Source organism: Ceratocystis lukuohia, assembly GCF_044167205.1.
Source record: "Ceratocystis lukuohia strain C4212 chromosome Unknown Supercontig1_pilon, whole genome shotgun sequence".
Taxonomy (NCBI): domain Eukaryota; kingdom Fungi; phylum Ascomycota; class Sordariomycetes; order Microascales; family Ceratocystidaceae; genus Ceratocystis; species Ceratocystis lukuohia.
The window spans coordinates 1,341,566-1,358,109 of record NW_027263520.1 but is presented as its reverse complement, the minus strand read 5'-3'; the positions used below and the strand labels follow the sequence as shown (position 1 = coordinate 1,358,109).

The following is a 16,544-nucleotide window of genomic DNA, read 5'->3' as shown; positions in this document are numbered from 1 at the left end:
ATCCTTTGTATCCCTGGCCAACATATTTATGTAGGCGGGCTTGAGAGTCCGTCTATCCCGGCGATATTATTATCTCCAGGCAGGCCCACAATTCCCCTAGCACAAACACCTTCACGACAGCCTAAATGTGAACGTCATGATGAGGCATTGTCAAGAGGCCTAGCCAGAAAGAAAATATGAAAAAAAATCAAATATCAAATATCAAAAGAACAAATAACGTGTCGCAAATTTATAGAGTAGTATATTTAGCTATAGGCGTGAGACACCAACGAATCAAGCGGCCTAGTTGGCCCCCCCCCTTCTTGTTCAACTCTGCAGCACGCGCCTGTCGGTCCTCCTTGGTACCTTCAAATGGCACCCCGCCCAAATCTTGTCGCACCGGTCCAGGGTTCGCTTTGAAAGGCGCAAACTTAGGATCAATCTGTCCCTGGTTCTGCTGGTCGGCGCCAGGCACAGGTTGGATGGTAAACTCCTTCTCTTGGCCCCCCGGTGGTCTGTGTAGGCAGGTTCCGAAGAACATGGTTAGGGCCATGGACAAGAGAGACGTACACAGATGCAGTCACCCGAAAGCAAAAGTAGAAGAATATCAAGTAGAAGAAGAAGCGTACCTTGTTGTTTCCAGGCATGGTGAATGATGAATCTGAATGGTTTAAATACAAGGGTTTTGCTTGTATGCAGTGTGAAATTTCAAATGTAAAGAATGGGTTGGTTATGATTGGTGTCGCGGTTTTGGCAGTAACAAAGAACTTGAGCGTTGCTTGGTTTTGTGTTGTTGTCTGGGCTGGACATTGGTGTCTTATATATGTAGCATCTGTGGTAGTGTGTAAGACCCTATGACGTAAAATGCCCGCTTTTGTCCATCTTCATAGTTGCCTATCTACTAAAGCTCTGTCCATAGCCTGATCTTGGAGGCTTAGAGGAGGTCCTGTGCTAGTTAAAATTAGTCCATTTCAAGATGCCCGATCCGGGAAGAGCTGTAAAGATGGTCTGATGATGGATCTTGGTAGAAACTACACAGCTATACTAGGGTCTACCTGCCTAGGGTTACTATATTCAGTGTGCCTTTGTAGCCCTCTTCCAGATCTCTGTAACGACGAGACAATTGATGTGTTTACATCAGAGCTTGAAAGTTTCCATCAAAAATTATTACTCTATAGATAAAGATGGACATAGGCACCAGTGTCTAATTTATTTCAAGCTGCAGGCCTCGCAGCCACTGCTCTTAGCGACACCCACCAGGAGCCAGACATTCAAACTGGATGCATTGCCAGTGTCTGCAAATATTTAAATATTCGGACTGTACTGTATGTACCTCTGCCTAAGCCACTGCCCATGGCAAATACATTTCTATTTCTTGCTACTCTATTGTGGTAGTGTGACCGACACCTCATGACTTGGACCATCAGTCACACGCATCAGCCTCATCACTGCCATGTCCCAAGTCAGCTTCTTCCCCCGTGACAGACCTCCCTCTTCAAATGCATTCTCTGAATATGAAAATGAAGATACTGAAGCTGGCGAATACGCCCGTTCCGGGAAACAGCGGCAACGAGAAAGCACAACAAAACGGTTCAGCCACAGAGACACAGCAGTGAGCACCAAAAATAGGGTATACGATCACGATGGAGAAGACAGCAGCGACAACGACGACGTGACCTTTCTGCTGGAGAATTGGAAAAAAGCCGAAGAGGAGCTGGAGCAAGACGCTATAGAATTCACTGATGTTGAAGAGTATTTAGGCCAATTTAGACGACTTTCAAGGAGCAACGAACCTATAGCTCCCCTGACCTACCTTGACAGAATCGTTTGGTTCGAGCATGTTTTGACACCCGGAACAACAGTGGAAGTCAGTGGCTTTGACAGCCAGCGGTATGTTCGCATATCACAGATCATCCAAGGCCACGATGGGGTTGTTCTGCGGGGCGTTCAGTACGTGCATTTAGTGGACATGCAAGGCATGTTGCCGTGGTCGGCTGAACAGCATCGAAATGAAGTTTGTGCCGTCCATCATGTTGATCTGGACGATGCCCGAGATGAGGAGATTCAAGCCGCCGTTGAAGTGCCTTTGAAGTCAGTCACTGATGTTCTCATCCTTAAGACTAGCAATGCGTTATGGCCTATTCATGCTACGGCGAATGACGAGCTGATATGCCGGTGGAAGTTCGTCCAATACTTCCCTTCAGCGCGAGTTCGCGAACGCCATTTAGAGTCATATTCTCTTTATCAAGGCCTAGAAGCGGCTCTGGTTCGGAACAATGAGAGCGATGCAGACCCTGATTGCAGAGTCAGCACCGAGACTCTTCGGCGAATATGGGCGGAAAAGATCAGAATCCCGGGTGGGAGTTACATCTCTCCAACACCGGGAAATCCTGAGTCTCGGGAGCATCCCAACAATAGAGAGCCTAGACAAGACAATACAAAACGACGGCTTCCCGGCCAGAAGTACACATTTTTCGATTCGTTTTGCGGGGCCGGGGGGCGTCACGGGGGGCCATGCGAGCTGGCCTGCACCTCAAGTATGCTGTTGATGCCTGGGACTTGGCTTGCGATAGTTATGAGAAGAATTTCGGCCAGGTGAATCTCTTTCGTATGAAAATAGACGAGTGGATTTGCCGGTCTGCACCTCAAGAAAACAGCGACAATATCGAAAGCCGAACTCGGTTCCAATGCGACGTCCTTCACTTGTCACCGCCGTGCCAAGTCTTTTCGCCAGCTCACACTATAAACAGCCAAGAAAAGGATGAGGCGAATTTTGCGGCTCTCTTTTCTTGCGAGGCTATTATAGCACGAGTAAAGCCGCGCGTGCTCACGTTTGAGCAAACCTTTGGTCTTTTGCATCGTCACTGGCGGCCTGTGTTCAACAACCTCATTGCCAGCTTTACTAGATATGGCTACGCAGTGCGGTGGAAGTACGTGTTTCTGCCTGAATGGGGCTTGCCTGCCCGTCGCAAGCGACTGATAGTTATTGGGGCTGCTCCAGGGGAGCCACTCCCCACGTTTCCGCCACCAACACACTCTGATAGGCCATGGGAGACAGGGCTGCTGCCACTAGTCACAGTGCGGCAGGCTCTGGGAAAGCTTAACTTGCAAAGAGATGACCCTCTACACCGGCCGCGAGAGATGAAGCGGAAGAACATGCCACGCTGGAATAATAACAACATATTAACGAGGTGTGTGACTACTAGCGGAGGCCAGAACTACCACTATAGCGGCAAAAGATGTTTCACGACGCGAGAGCTTGCTCTTTTGCAAGGCTTCCCAATGTATCATGAGTTTGTTGGGGGATTTCGAACTCGCCAAATTGGTAATGCATTTCCGCCATGCGCCGCAGCCGTGTTATTCAAGCATATCGAGAAGTGCCTGCTAGCGGCTGACGGAGTTACAGTGGATGAGGGCGATCGGATCTTGGCAGATGCTATGGCTATAGAGCTGGACGATGAGGACGAAGGAAGTCCTATTGGAGATGATGATCTGGACTTTACGCCTAGCGGTGAGAAAGGCGAAGGTGGTTACAATGATTACGATGGAGAATTCAGCTACCCATTTCTTTTCAGCCGACAAGAGTATCTTGGTCACACAGACAAATGTATGAACACTTTACGGCCTTCTCGTTCACAGCCTCAAAGCAGGCAATGTGGAAAGACCTATGACCTTACTCAAAACGAAGGCGAGGACTCTGACGAATTTGAAGATTGGAGACAGATGTTGGAACCTGATGCACTGGCGCGAGAACAGCGGCGACCACACCATGAGGATACGTATTTTGATACATCTAAAGGTACTCATGAAAACACAACTCTCCTGACAATCGGTAAAACACTCGCGGCTAGCATCACTGAAGCCGAGAGGGGGTACCGGCAGGGGCTAGGCCTTCCAGGCAGACAGGGGATAGAAACGGTAGACTTGACAGAGTAATGGTAGCTTGAAAATGGCTTGACAGTGGTCTATTATTTGGCGAGACTGAAATGGAAGAATCGAGATGGACGATCCGGTTGTGTATGGACCAAAGTACTCGCATGTGACAAGCCGCACCAGAGTGCAGCGCCAAATAACAATATTATTTGCGCCAATCGCAGCACTGGTGTTGTAGAGCTATGAAGGCCATGGCCGCCTTGTAACATGGGCGAACAGGCTGGGCTGTTAAGATGAGGCGTCCAGTGTGTATCACCAATTTTAACTTCTGTATACTATGGCAGTGGAACGCATCGTTCTATTGGATGGATATACTGTCAATCTAATGGAAATACCTGAAAGAAACAAGCGGGTGAATGTCGTGGTAACTGGACGCGGATACGAAGCAAGCTGGGACATGGAAACGTGGAAGGCATGGGTGTTAGAGGGGAGCAAGTTCTACAAAGAGCGAACGACTTAGGGGCTTGTGGGACGTTATGCGGAAGCGAGCTTGCAAGGTGCTTCTAGATGCGCTCTGAAGCTGGGGATTGAGCCATGAATGAGGGGGTGATCAAATGGTCAGCCAGATATAAGACCTAGAATGTGGCAGCACGGTTCATAGTACTGCGGCTTGGTCATAAGTGACTTGGATAAAGTGGCGGTGATGTGTGAGGAGATTAGTTTCCAAGCTCTCGAATATACGAGCTACGGCTAAGGGAAATAACAATAATGCAATTTCTTGAAAACATTGGGACCATGTAAGCACATGTACACTTCGTACAGTACAGTGCATACTCATATTGTGCATATGTAGGCAAGCCTCGAGTCACTAAATGTGACAAAGCAAGCATTTGTCATGTATTATTCAGGGTTCTTCTGTTGTACCAAGACCCTCCTCCATACGACCGACCTATTTCTTACATGAAAGCTAAGAAGCATTGAGGCCCAATCCAGATAGTAGAGCTAGGCAAGAAAGAAGGAAGACAAGACTGTCTCTATGCCAACACGCCTATTAAATCGGCGTTCCAATGTTTCAGTCAAGTACAAAGTCAGACCCAGCCATGCTGGGCAGACCAACAGAAGAGAGCTTAGCCATAACTAAGGAGGAATAAAGAGAACAGAATGAGACACGCCGATAGAACAGCTTGCAACTAATCAATGGGTTGTTTGTGGTTGCTTGGGTCCATAGATTCTGTGGTAACAAAGGCCACATAGATGAACTAGCTGAGCCAATTCAAGATGTCCAGCCCTAGGCAGCGTCTAATGCTCATTGGTAGCTTGCCCACGCGCTGTGCGAGGCCACTTTATCTCCCATGTCTTGCCCACCCAAGTCCCCTTCGTTTAGGCTTCTTTTCACGCTTTGCAACTTCCATGGGAATCCATAGGAACATATCTGCATACAACGCAACCCAGCATGTATCACTCTCTGCAGGAGGAACCGCCAACACATGGCTATGTCTAGCTATGAGCACCAAATGGCTGCGCCAACAAACAGGGGTTGTTGCTAAGGAGGGAAGAAGGAGAAAAATAAGACAATGTCAAGACAGGGCAAAACACTACGCATCAGAAAGAGCCAATGGAGACCTGAGAGGACAGGGTACAAGCATGTGAGTAGAGATACTTACGAGTACAGGTGGACGGTGGACAACAGGTCCGTTGTTTTTTGTATTCGTGGAGCAAGCATCGCCGAACAGATCGTTACAGCTACCTAGCGGACCGCCACCCAGTCCGTGTCGATTCTGCAGATCAAGCTACTGGAAGGAGGCTTCAGCTACAGAGACATATTTGCCATCCTAGCTTATGAAAGCAGTGGCCAAGGGGAAACAGTCGAAAGCTTGGGGGACAGTATCCATATTACGTGCTGCATGTTCAACCCACTCACCACATGTGATAAAAGGATGCAAGGAACATTTCCCTTGTTTCTAGCGCTCTGATTTACACTCATGGAACCCTATTTGAAAGGTAGGAGTGTAACCGTCTCGTGCGTACTGTGCTGTGCGTACATGTATATGCTCGTAGGTCATTGGCTAGGTATCGCTGGTACTGTGTGCTGGCCTGGAAACACTGTGCTGCAAGTATAGTGTGCTTATATATGAGTGCTATAACCCACACCCACACATGTTTTCTAGAACTTGGCTAGTAGTATGTCTTTGAGGAAACACCAGCTGGATTAGGTTTATGGCAGTCTCATAGGACATGCAACTACCCCTTCCATTCTTCCCATCTCCTCTTTCCATCGCTCTTGCCGTTCTTCCCGCAGAGTTCAAGCCAGTGCATGATATACGCTCACTTCTAGCAAGCAAAAACGGAAAGAACTAGTTAGTTTTTGAAGTCAAGACAAGCAACTGCCGCATGAAGTAATTGCCCTGTTCAAACAGACTCTCGCAAACGAAAGTTTCAGTATCCTCTTATCTTCTTTCTTTTCTCTTTTTCTTCTTCTTTTTCTTTTCCTCTCTGTCTCCATCTCCATCTTCATCCTCCTTGCTGCGTGGCCCCCAACTCGATCATAAAGCGTGTGCTTTGATCAGCTCTGGTTTTGACCACACGGTCTTGTCCAGCTAACCGCCGCTTAGTGACATTCAGTGTCTGCCATTGTCTTTAGAACATGCACTTGGCCTTTGCTTTCTACTGCCCGGCCTTCTGCACTCACGAGGAATATCGGTAAGCAAATTGAGCGAGAGCACGCATCTTATGTACATGTCTTTTGCGGGCTTCGCTTTTTCGTTATCCCCCATCTTTTAGGCATCTCCAGCCGTCACGTTTCTCCCTTGTGCCTTGTTCCAACTCACGGAAATTCCGGTGTTTCTCATTTTAGGATCATGGCTCCGTTTGGAGCTGTGCTAGACGAAAAAAAAAAACCAAGCTTTAATATCAAGCTAACATAGTTCAGACTTCAGAAACAGCCTTGAACCAAGAAGGGAAATCAAATAGAAGCGACATCAACTTCCTTTCGCACCGGCCGTTGGTCTCTTGTGTCGCCTCGTCTCATCTTATCCTTGGCTTGCCCTCGTGAGAAGGGGGAAAAAAAACTAATAAACAGTAAATCCTCTGAATATTGACGGCTCATTTCAAGAGGCGATTGTCGGATTCTCTTTCTCTTGAGTCTCTGCTTCTTTTATATCTATTCTCACTTACAATACTTGGCCTCCCTTTTTCCAACATAATCTCTTTTCGCTTTTGGCGTCAGATCTATAAAAGAAGATCCAGCTTTGGCTGCTTGGCCTGTCCCCTTAGACAAAGGAAATCCCACAAGCATGAAGCCCCTGGATTCACTAGATGAGATCAGCGATGATGAGTATTTTACGACGGTTCTCCAGAGCACCAAAACAAAATTCAATGCTGAAGTCATTGCCCTCAAAACGAGCATTCACCACTTGAATGAACGGCTCTCGTCTTCGGCATTCACGCCATCAGCACCTAATTCTCCCAATACCAGACAAAAAGGCTTATATTTAGCCCATGATCGCACTCGGTTACAAGCATTTTCGGCCACCCTGGATCAATATGAGGCCTTGATTTCAACATGCGGGCAACCTAGTGGGCCTTGGGCAGGTCATGCTTACAAACCCAGTGGCGGTAGCAATAAGACCAAGTCCCAACGTCCCAGAACTAGAGATGGACCAATCCAGCCAGGACTGAGGTATGTTTTTCTTTTTTTTTTTTGGGGGGGGGGGGAGGAGGGGGCAAATACACAGTCTGTCCCTTCAACACTACCCAAGATCTGTGTGCCGTCCAACTGACTTCTTATTACTGCAGAATGTGTATGTGCTGCTGTGACTCTTTTCCCTACTCAAGCTACCGTACTCTGGAGTGCGGTGACGTTTGCTGTCTATCATGCCTTGGAAAGATGATTTTGCCTTCCATTAAGGAGGAGGCTAAATTGCCGCCTCGATGCTGCGGAGTCGCCATCACTGGGGCCGTCATAGCGGCAGCCCTGGATGAAAGCCAGCTCCGTCAATTCCTCGAAGCAGTTTATATTGCAATAACCCCCGTTGTGTGCCGAGTGTGGTGCCCAAAACCCTCATGTAGCGAATTCACCGCCCTCCAGCCCCAGGATCTACACTCTGGCTCGCCACTGCGTTGTTGGGCCTGTAAAACAAACATTTGTACCTCGTGCAAGCAGTATAACCACCCTCAAAATGAGAGATGTGTGCTAGGCCTGGAGCCTCCTGCTGTTTTAAATATGATATACAAGTATGGGTGGCGGCAATGCATTAGATGTCACTGTTTATTGGAGCTTAAGGAAGGTTGTCGACAGGTCCGCTGCTCGTGTGGTGCGTTCTTTTGCTATATTTGCATGGAGCCTGGTCAGTGTTCTAAAGGCTGCTCAATTTCCCGGCTCAATCGCTACCGCCATCAAGCCGAGATGGCCCGTAAGCGAGATGCTGATAACCTTGCGCAAAAAGACGCCCAACTGGTTTTTTGGACGGTTCAAAATCCGCGCTTTGCACGGCTGGAACACCAATCCCGAGAAGAACTGAGCCAGTTCTTCGACTATTATACGAAGCAGCTCGAGTCCCTGAATGCCCGTCACGAATCTTACCTCAGCCAGTCTCTGAAGGCTAAATGGAATAGTGCTAGGACTCTCTTGGATAGCGTGGTCGAGCGCCAAAACAAGACGTTATCGTCAGTTGATGATTTACACGTGCGCCAGGAAGCACAGCTCATTCAACAGCAATCCTCAAAAGAACTCAAGCTAAATGTTCACATCGAGCGTTTACAAAAACACTGGAACAGCATCATCCCAAACTCTTCCCTCCATCGAAGCCACTTGCAGGAGCAAATGGAAAGCTTAAAGCGACTCCAAAGGCGTCATTCCCTGGAAATAAAATTCCTCAGGGAGGCACAACAACGCATCCAGGACGACATCCACGAACGCTTCATTAAGGAACGAAAAGTTGCTGCCGAAACGCAGCAACGACGAGAGCGAAGAGCCTCAAATATGATTTCTAGGGAAGAAAGTATTTTCCAGACTGCCTTCCAACGACGTCTCGAGAGTTTGTGGAAGCTATGGGCCCTACGCTGGGAAGAGCTGTGCTTGCAACTACGTCTGGAAAGTCACGGACAGTATGCGCGCTTTCGGCCAACATGGCTCCAAGAGGTAGACAAGGAAGAAGTGCGCTTTGCTATCACGGAGCTACGCTCAGTCCTGATTACACACTACGGCAAAGAGACAGTCGACCAACTAGTTGGAAGCCTGGCAGGCGAGGAGAAGGAGTCAGACAGCGTGAGTCTGTGGGAATGGGAGGATGAAGGCGAGGATGACGGCGAGGATATCGATTACCATGACTTTGTGCGACCGTGGAAGAAAGCTCGCAAGGCTACCCGCCAATCTCTATGACTTTTATTTCGAGATAGCCCGGCTGTGTAGGGGTTCAGAGATCAAATTTCTGCAATTTGGAGTGTTGTGGAAAAGAAGTTTTCGCGCGGCATAGATTCCCTCGGCATTGTCTTGGCTTTTTTTTACGATTACATGATGTTTTACGGTTTCAACGTGTTTATTAGCGCATCATCTATTGCTGAGAGCAATGTTTCAATGCATGTACTTCTATCCAGTCCAGTGTTTCTTGAGAGTCTATATGGCACTATTTTTATACCATTAAATTATCTCCCATCTGGCTATCCACGCAATCTCGCGGCCAGGATTACGTACAACACACAAAAACGCCTCTTTTTCCTGCTGCTTGTTTTTGTTTTTGCGAGCAGCAAGGGCATCTTCTAAAGCGGAATCGGCTCTTAGTGTTGCGATAGCGGTGGACTTTCCGCAATTTAGAGAGTAGCCACCAGAAGTAACAAAGCCTACAAGCCGATCTGCACCCGGGCACATGGGGTGGCCCTGGATATCTTCCTGGTAGTTAGGCACTGGCGGGAACGGCCGTATTTGGCCTGTTGTTAAGTGAGCAGCTAGCGCTTCCTTCTTGGAGTCGGGCGATGTGTTGGTCGGTAAGCGAAACGTACGTCGGCCACCGTTAGACGACGGCTTTGCCGCGGGCGATGTTAATGCAAGCCACTGCTGGCGCAAATCAGGAGGCAGGCCCGTGTTGGATGAATACAAGTGAGGCTGTGTGGCTGGTACTTCAACAGACTCTGAAGCTGTAGTGGCAGTTGGCGGTTGAGAGGTGAGACTGGGGAGACGGTAGACTCGGGCGGCAGGAGTTGCAATGCCTTGAGAAAAAAATGTGATTTTGACACGGATAACACTAAATTCGGGCAGTGATAAAGGTAATGTCAAGCCTTTGGCATCTGTAGCGCAGACTTGACGCATCTTATTTGGATTAAAGGCATCGCCGGTCGTCCCAGAGAATATTAGGCCATAATCCGACGCATAGGGGTTTCCCAGCTCTCCCTTTCGGCCTGCACCAAGATTTACCGCAGCCCACGATGTCCGCTTGCATTTGGGCCGTTTCGTCCACTCCTTCTCACGTTCTTGACGCTTTTGCAACTCATATTCAGCACCAGCACGGGTAGTGGGGAAGTCTCGGGGGAACAACGGCATGTTTCGCTCGTCATGAGCCTGGGCGATTTCGCGTAGCCCGCCAAATCGCGGGTTTCCCCCTGATGCTAGTGGGACGTGCATCAGGCTGTGCCACAGTGGCTGCACGCATTTCCATGGTAGAAGCACGGAGAGGGTCCCTAGTGCACGTGTGCCTGGCTGCGATCGTGTGGCTAGGAGGAGAACTGGGATTGGAGGGTCGTTAGGCCCAACGGGGAGTGGCTTCCCGGGTGGATTGTGGGTCTTGCGACGGTCAAGTGCCTTCTTGGTGGGAAGTTGTGAAGCACTATGGCGAGCTGCCCGGTTCCATATAGAATATGGCCTCAGGTCATCTTCGACACTAGCATTCCATGTCTCTAGCGTGTCCATTAGAGTTGAGGTGGACTTGGCTGTAAACTGAACAGTCTTGGGTGGATAATGAAGCCGAGGATCAACCATGTCAAATCCTAGAATGGCTCCGGTAGGCAGGGTGCTAGGATTTGTCAGGCCGCAGAGATTCATGAATGTAGAGGCATGTTTTGTTGTCGTGTCTTCTGTGTGATAGGGCTTGATGACGCTCAGCAAAGCCTCTATGGAAGATGGCCCTGTGATGTCAATACTACCGATTTCAAACCTTAGATCTTCAATATAGACCTTGGGTGTCTCCATCTTTGTATAAGTTAACAAGGTCTCGAAGACCTCGAAGAAGGCTGCTGGATGGACCCTGATGAAGACCTGGGCATCCTGCTGGTTTGCTTGGGAGTCAGAAGTGGCAACAGGGTTCCAAATTACAATCCCAGGGCAAATCTCTGCCCGAGAGCCATGGTCGCTCTCTTCTTTGCTGAGCATGCCGCTCCAACTTCGGACTCCGGCTCTCCACCTCCGCCCTTTATCGCCCCATAGACCTTGGGTACAAAGGCCCAACTTCTTGAGCACTCTTTCTACACCAGCAAAGCGGCCATACAACCCTATCGTGCTTATGTAGCTCATATCCCATGCCAACGCTCCACGGTCACTGAGTGTGCGATGCGTGACGCGAAACATCTTTTCGTTTGGCCTTAACGGAATGGCAAACCGCCAGAGAGGAGTCTTAGGGTCTGTCATATGTGCTCTTTTAGCATGCCAGACATGTGTCGGCAACCAAGTCTTGTTTATCTGGCGCTTGCGAAACTTGGATCGGGTTGCAGGAGGCTCGTTGAGTGCGTTTCTGCGAATCTTAGGCCTTAGTACCCGGACGTGCGTTGCGCTGCATGTGCTTTTGACAGTCTGCCCATCCACTCTGTCTGCCATTGTGGTATCATCTTCGCCACTTTTGCTGCTCTTTGAGCGCTCCTTTTCTGCACGCGCCTTTCGCTGCCTACGCTTTTGGGTCAACAGACCAAGCCGCTTGGCTGTTTCAGCTCGAATTCGGGCTCGCGTTGTCCGCGGCTTACGACGCCGCGACGTGACTGTGGGGGTATTGTCCTCGGCCATTTCGCGCAAAGCACGCATCCGAAGCCGCTTTGGGACTCGTTTCGGGTTGTGGCTAGCCGTACGGCGACGCATATCTCGAGGCACACGTTGGAAGGCACGCTGTGATCTGCTTGCTTTGCTGAGGCGCATACTCTCCTCCAGGGCCGAGATCTCGAACTGGCGGGCTTCTAGAAAAGCACCTAGGTTAAGGGCGCCATCCTTGAGGGCTGCATTTGCTGGTTGTGTTATGATATCGCGAGCGTCACGGCGAGCTTTGAGACGCTTGGCGGCGCCAGCGCTTTCGGGGGTGAAGTTTCCTTTGCGCTTGGAAGCACCCTCATATCCGGGTCGGAGTGGCATTCTGACGGACGGTGGCATCGGGATCTCGATACAGAGGCTTAATGCAAGGTCAATTACTGGAAGGAGCGCAGCCTAGATAGCTCAGCTTAGTATATCATATCATAATCGATTGATCAACTGAGGAATAGAAAAATGTTTAGGGATTCTCCACCAAGCGATTGAGCTCTCTTATCGATAAGACGGTCATTGACGTAGGCCTTGTTTAGTGGTTGCCTTGATATTGTGGGATTCTAATCATACTAAGAAAACAAGACTTCCCAGCTCAGCCCATATAGTGGATAGCCCCTGTAAGCTCTCCTCTCCTTAGAGCACTTTAGTGGGGCCCCTTCAGCACTCCAAATGAAGTTTATGGCCGTAAGATTCCCTAAAGTTCTATTACACCTGATATTATTTGTCCAAGCTCCAAGGCCAAGTCCTTAACCACCACATCACCGATTCTTGATCGCGGCCGGCTTCCCTTCTTGCGATATTTAAACAAGTCCAATCCCAGAATATACGTCCTATCTCCATAATGAAAAAGCTATTTCGCACCCATGAAGCCAATGTGCGTCAACCGCGCTTTGAGCTCCATCTCAAGGTAAACTCTCGGACCCAGCCGGCTACTCTCCTAATACGTCATCAACTCCCCCCTTTGGCCCCTACTGTGCTGCTAACGCTTACACCTCGCTATTCTCCCTGGTAGATCTATGATTTGAATAACGTCCCACTTGTTGCCGGATGGTCGCTCATTAAATGGCATATTGTCCACTCAATGCACGCTGAACATCGCGGCGCAACAGAGCGCCGTGCCATCACCAATCATCGTGTACACTACTCATACTCAAAGCTTGTCGGAAATGTGCGTATCCCTATCGACAAGTCCTTGCGCTTAAGCGAGTGTTGGCTAGAACTTGAAGTGCTTCAAGAATACTCGTCAGGTGGTCTACGTGACGAGAAAGTCCCCCTCGGAAAAGTGCGCGTTAACCTAGGCGAGTTCGTCGAAGAGAGTATGAACATGGATATCCAATTGCTCTCTCGGCGCCGGCCAGCTGCAATGGCTTCTTCGGCTGCGGGATCATCACTATCTAGCCAATACGATGCCCAGGATGGGATTATCCGGCGATATCTCCTGCAAGACAGCAAGATCAACAGCACGCTCAAGATCGGGGTTTTGATGGTCCAAGTAGATGGCGATCGTAATTATGCTGCGCCGCCTTTAAAAACAGCCCCGGTGTTTGGCGGTCTTACCGGGGTATTTGTTGGGGAGGCGCCTGATCAGGAAGATGGTAATAGTAAGTTGGATCGAAGCTCTTCTACCGATTCGGCCAGTCTACTAACCCCTTACAGAGGTTCCCATGATAGCCTCCAACAAAGCCCGCGATGTCGCCGAAGTCGATCTCTACCGTTCCATGCTGATAGCCTCGTGGAATTGCCCACTTGACGAGCTACGTGCCGACGAGGCAATCGAGGATATATTCCACCAGGGTGACAGCAAACACTCACCATACTCACCTCATGTCCACTCACATGGCCATACCCACCGACATACCGCGTCATCATTACCCACGCCCACAGCCTCATCATCCGCTAAACGCTTTGTTCACGGCCATTACTCTTCTACGTATGGCCGCGATGAAAGCGGCTCGGGCGACGAAAGCTATGCTTCAACCAGCCATAATCACGGCGGTCACAGTCATGGACATAGGTCTGGTGTTAAGTCACATCGAGGCCATCGTCACCACCGAACCAGCAGTGGCCTCAGCGAAACCAGTGCTGCAACAGTCACACGGTCCGGATATAGCGGCAATCGTGCTCCAGCACAAGACCGCATCTCCCACCGTCCATTGACGGGCACTCCGTCCGTCCACCGAAGAAACATCAGTAGAAGCAGCAGTGAGTACCTGACTCTCGGTGCGCGCAGCCGCAGCAGTAGTTTTACCAGCCTAGCTTCAATGGACGTCTCGGGAGATGATTACAGCCGTGATACAGATGCACACGACGTAGAGTTGCGCCACATATCAGGCCGGGAAGTTCGCGAGCACGAGATCCGTGAAAATATGGTTGCATGGACCGTCCCGACGCAACAAACAGCTTAAAGTATGCAAGCAACAACCTCTTTTATATTTCGCTCCTTTCTTTTTCCCTTTCGTTCAGTTCTGGCGGCGTTACTGGAGTCTTGGCTTTCCTCGTTATACTGTAACCTTCACAGCATCTTTTTTTCTATTCGCCCGCTTACACTACAGCACATCTACGCTACCATCACAATTACACGCGGCAAAGCTGCTTTTGTTTCACTGTTATGCATTCATAGACAATATATAATGCCCTTGCCATTCACACCCACGTGGACTTTTGTGTATATCCTGTATCCCGTATGTTGTATAGTGAAGCCAGCCGTCATTCAAGTTCGAGCTGCAGCTTCTGTGTACAAGGTACACCGCTTTTTTACCCTTCTCTATCATCAACTCCATAACTTAAGCAGTAATGGTACCGCGAACACCACCCTTGGCACCAACCTCCCGTACCGCGAATGTCGTCGTCAGGTCGTCAGCAATAGTGATAGAGACCTCGATCTTACCGCCCTTCTTAGAGCCTCTTATCGCAGCCTCGGCCAGGGTGGCGCCAACCTTCCACACCTTCTCGCGAATATCGTCCTCTTCCTCTTCACTGTCCTCATCGCTGTCATCATCGGCCTTCTCAGCCTTAGGCTTGGGCTCGGGCTGGGTAACCTTGATGTGAGTGTTGCCCTCGACAATCTTAACCAGGACATCACCGCCCTCGGCAGGGGTAGACAGGTGTACTATGCGGCGAGCAGGAACAGCAGTCTCGGGGAGGACAATAGGGAGGAAAACCTCCTTGCCGTGGGCATCAGTGGACAGAACACCAATAGCGTTAGAGATGTGGTTGACAGTGGTGACAGCAGCGTGGGTAGACTGTTCAACATCTTCCTGGTCAAACTCCTGAATCAGCGAAGCCTGCAGAGCGGCACCGCGAGCCGGCAGCTCCGAGGGGTTGATAGCAGTAACCTCAGTGGCAGGAGCTTGGACAACAGTGGTCTCGGGGAACAGACCAGCCAGGTTGTTGGCAATACGGGGAGTGTGCGAGGTACCACCAGACATAATGACTTCATCAATGTCAAGAACGTCCAGACCAGCCTTGGCAATGACACCCTCCACCAAGCGGTTAAAACCGTCAAAAACCTTGCGAGACAGCATCTCATAACGTAGACGGTTGATGGTGCTAGCAAAGTCAAGGCCATCAACAAGCGACTCGATGCTAAACGAGGCGTTGGTTCCCAGAGACAGGGCCTTCTTGCAGTTCTCAGCCTCCAGCTTCAGCTTAGACAGAGCACGTTCGTTCGTGCGAGGGTCCTTCTGGTACTTCTTGATGAACTCCTTGGAGAAGTGGTCAATCAGGACAGTGTCTAGCTGGGCACCGGCAAATTCATAGTCGTGGGCAGTAGCCAAAATGGTGTACATTCCACCACGCGAGGCAACGACGGTGACATCAGAGCGGGTACCGCCAAGGTCGGCAACAACAATGGTCTTATCCTTAACCTCAGCACCAGGACGAGCATCATAGGCCAGAACGGCAGCCACAGGCTCCGCAATCAACTGCAGAACTTCCAGGCCTGCCGCGTTGGCAGCCTTGACTAGGGACTCCTTCTGCTTGTCAGAGAAGTTGGTGGGAACGGTGATGACAGCCGAGGTGACGGCCTTTCCGAGGTAGTCAGAGGCAGCAGTTGCAAGGCGCTTCAAGTAGCGAGTAGCAACCTCGTCAACGGGGACAGTCGAAACTTCGTCGCCCTCTTTGTCCTTCACGCTGAAGCTAACGCCGTTGGCCGACTCCTGGGGGTGGGCAGAGGCGTGGTTGTGGGTGGGGTCGATCGACTTGAACCTATAAGGGGGGTCGTTATCAGTACATACATCCGCGAGTGTAGTATTACGAGACCAATTAGAACGATGGGAGCAACCTACTCCTTGCCCAGGAAGTCGCGGAAATAGCCAATGGTATTCTTGGGGTTGCGCACGAAGAAAGCCTTGGCCTGCTGGCCGTAGTACTCCTCGCCATCAACGTAAGAGAGGACAGCGGGAATTTGGCGGTCTGCAAGAGAATATACGATGTTAGATGCTAAGTCTGACCAGTCTTCCAAATCTATCTTGGGTCCAATTAAGCGGACGCTCTCTCTAGAGCCTCTCAAAAGCGCATTTAGTACATACCACCGTCCTCGTTAGCAATGACCTCAGCCTTGTCATCAACGGTCATAGCAATAGAGCCGTTCGAGTTGCCAAAGGAGATACCAATGGCAACACGCTCGCTGGGAGCAACAGTCGTAGCAGACATTGTTAGTGAAGATGCGGTGGTAAATGTGTCGGATATAGATAGATAA

General features: G+C 49.9%; 6 protein-coding genes across 6 annotated transcripts; 3 read left to right on the top strand and 3 right to left on the bottom strand.

The window, feature by feature from the left end:
- Positions 1-229: 229 nt before the first annotated feature.
- On the bottom strand, positions 230-626 carry HOO65_010352 (uncharacterized protein; the record flags this gene model as incomplete). Its single annotated transcript, XM_071006225.1, has 2 exons — positions 230-494; positions 550-626. 2 exons carry the CDS (start codon positions 624-626, stop codon positions 230-232), a joined length of 342 nt encoding a protein of 113 aa, XP_070862174.1.
- Positions 627-1,432: 806 nt separating this feature from the next.
- HOO65_010351 (uncharacterized protein) lies at positions 1,433-3,915 on the top strand (the record flags this gene model as incomplete). Its single annotated transcript, XM_071005478.1, has 2 exons — positions 1,433-2,442; positions 2,553-3,915. The coding sequence occupies 2 exons, from the start codon at positions 1,433-1,435 to the stop codon at positions 3,913-3,915; spliced, it is 2,373 nt and encodes a 790-aa protein (XP_070862173.1).
- A 4,342-nt stretch (positions 3,916-8,257) lies between these two features.
- Positions 8,258-9,232, top strand: HOO65_010350 (uncharacterized protein; the record flags this gene model as incomplete). The annotated part of the gene is made up of 1 exon (XM_070999691.1): positions 8,258-9,232. The coding sequence occupies one exon, from the start codon at positions 8,258-8,260 to the stop codon at positions 9,230-9,232; it is 975 nt and encodes a 324-aa protein (XP_070862172.1).
- Positions 9,233-9,490: 258 nt separating this feature from the next.
- Positions 9,491-12,175, bottom strand: HOO65_010349 (Ribonucleases P/MRP protein subunit pop1; the record flags this gene model as incomplete). Its single annotated transcript, XM_070999690.1, has 1 exon — positions 9,491-12,175. One exon carries the CDS (start codon positions 12,173-12,175, stop codon positions 9,491-9,493), a length of 2,685 nt encoding a protein of 894 aa, XP_070862171.1.
- Positions 12,176-12,926: 751 nt separating this feature from the next.
- Positions 12,927-14,250, top strand: HOO65_010348 (uncharacterized protein; the record flags this gene model as incomplete). Its single annotated transcript, XM_071005865.1, has 2 exons — positions 12,927-13,446; positions 13,502-14,250. The coding sequence occupies 2 exons, from the start codon at positions 12,927-12,929 to the stop codon at positions 14,248-14,250; spliced, it is 1,269 nt and encodes a 422-aa protein (XP_070862170.1).
- Positions 14,251-14,628: 378 nt separating this feature from the next.
- On the bottom strand, positions 14,629-16,498 carry HOO65_010347 (Ribosome-associated complex subunit SSZ1; the record flags this gene model as incomplete). Its single annotated transcript, XM_071005640.1, has 3 exons — positions 14,629-16,051; positions 16,132-16,258; positions 16,375-16,498. 3 exons carry the CDS (start codon positions 16,496-16,498, stop codon positions 14,629-14,631), a joined length of 1,674 nt encoding a protein of 557 aa, XP_070862169.1.
- Between the last annotated feature and the right edge of the window lie 46 nt (positions 16,499-16,544).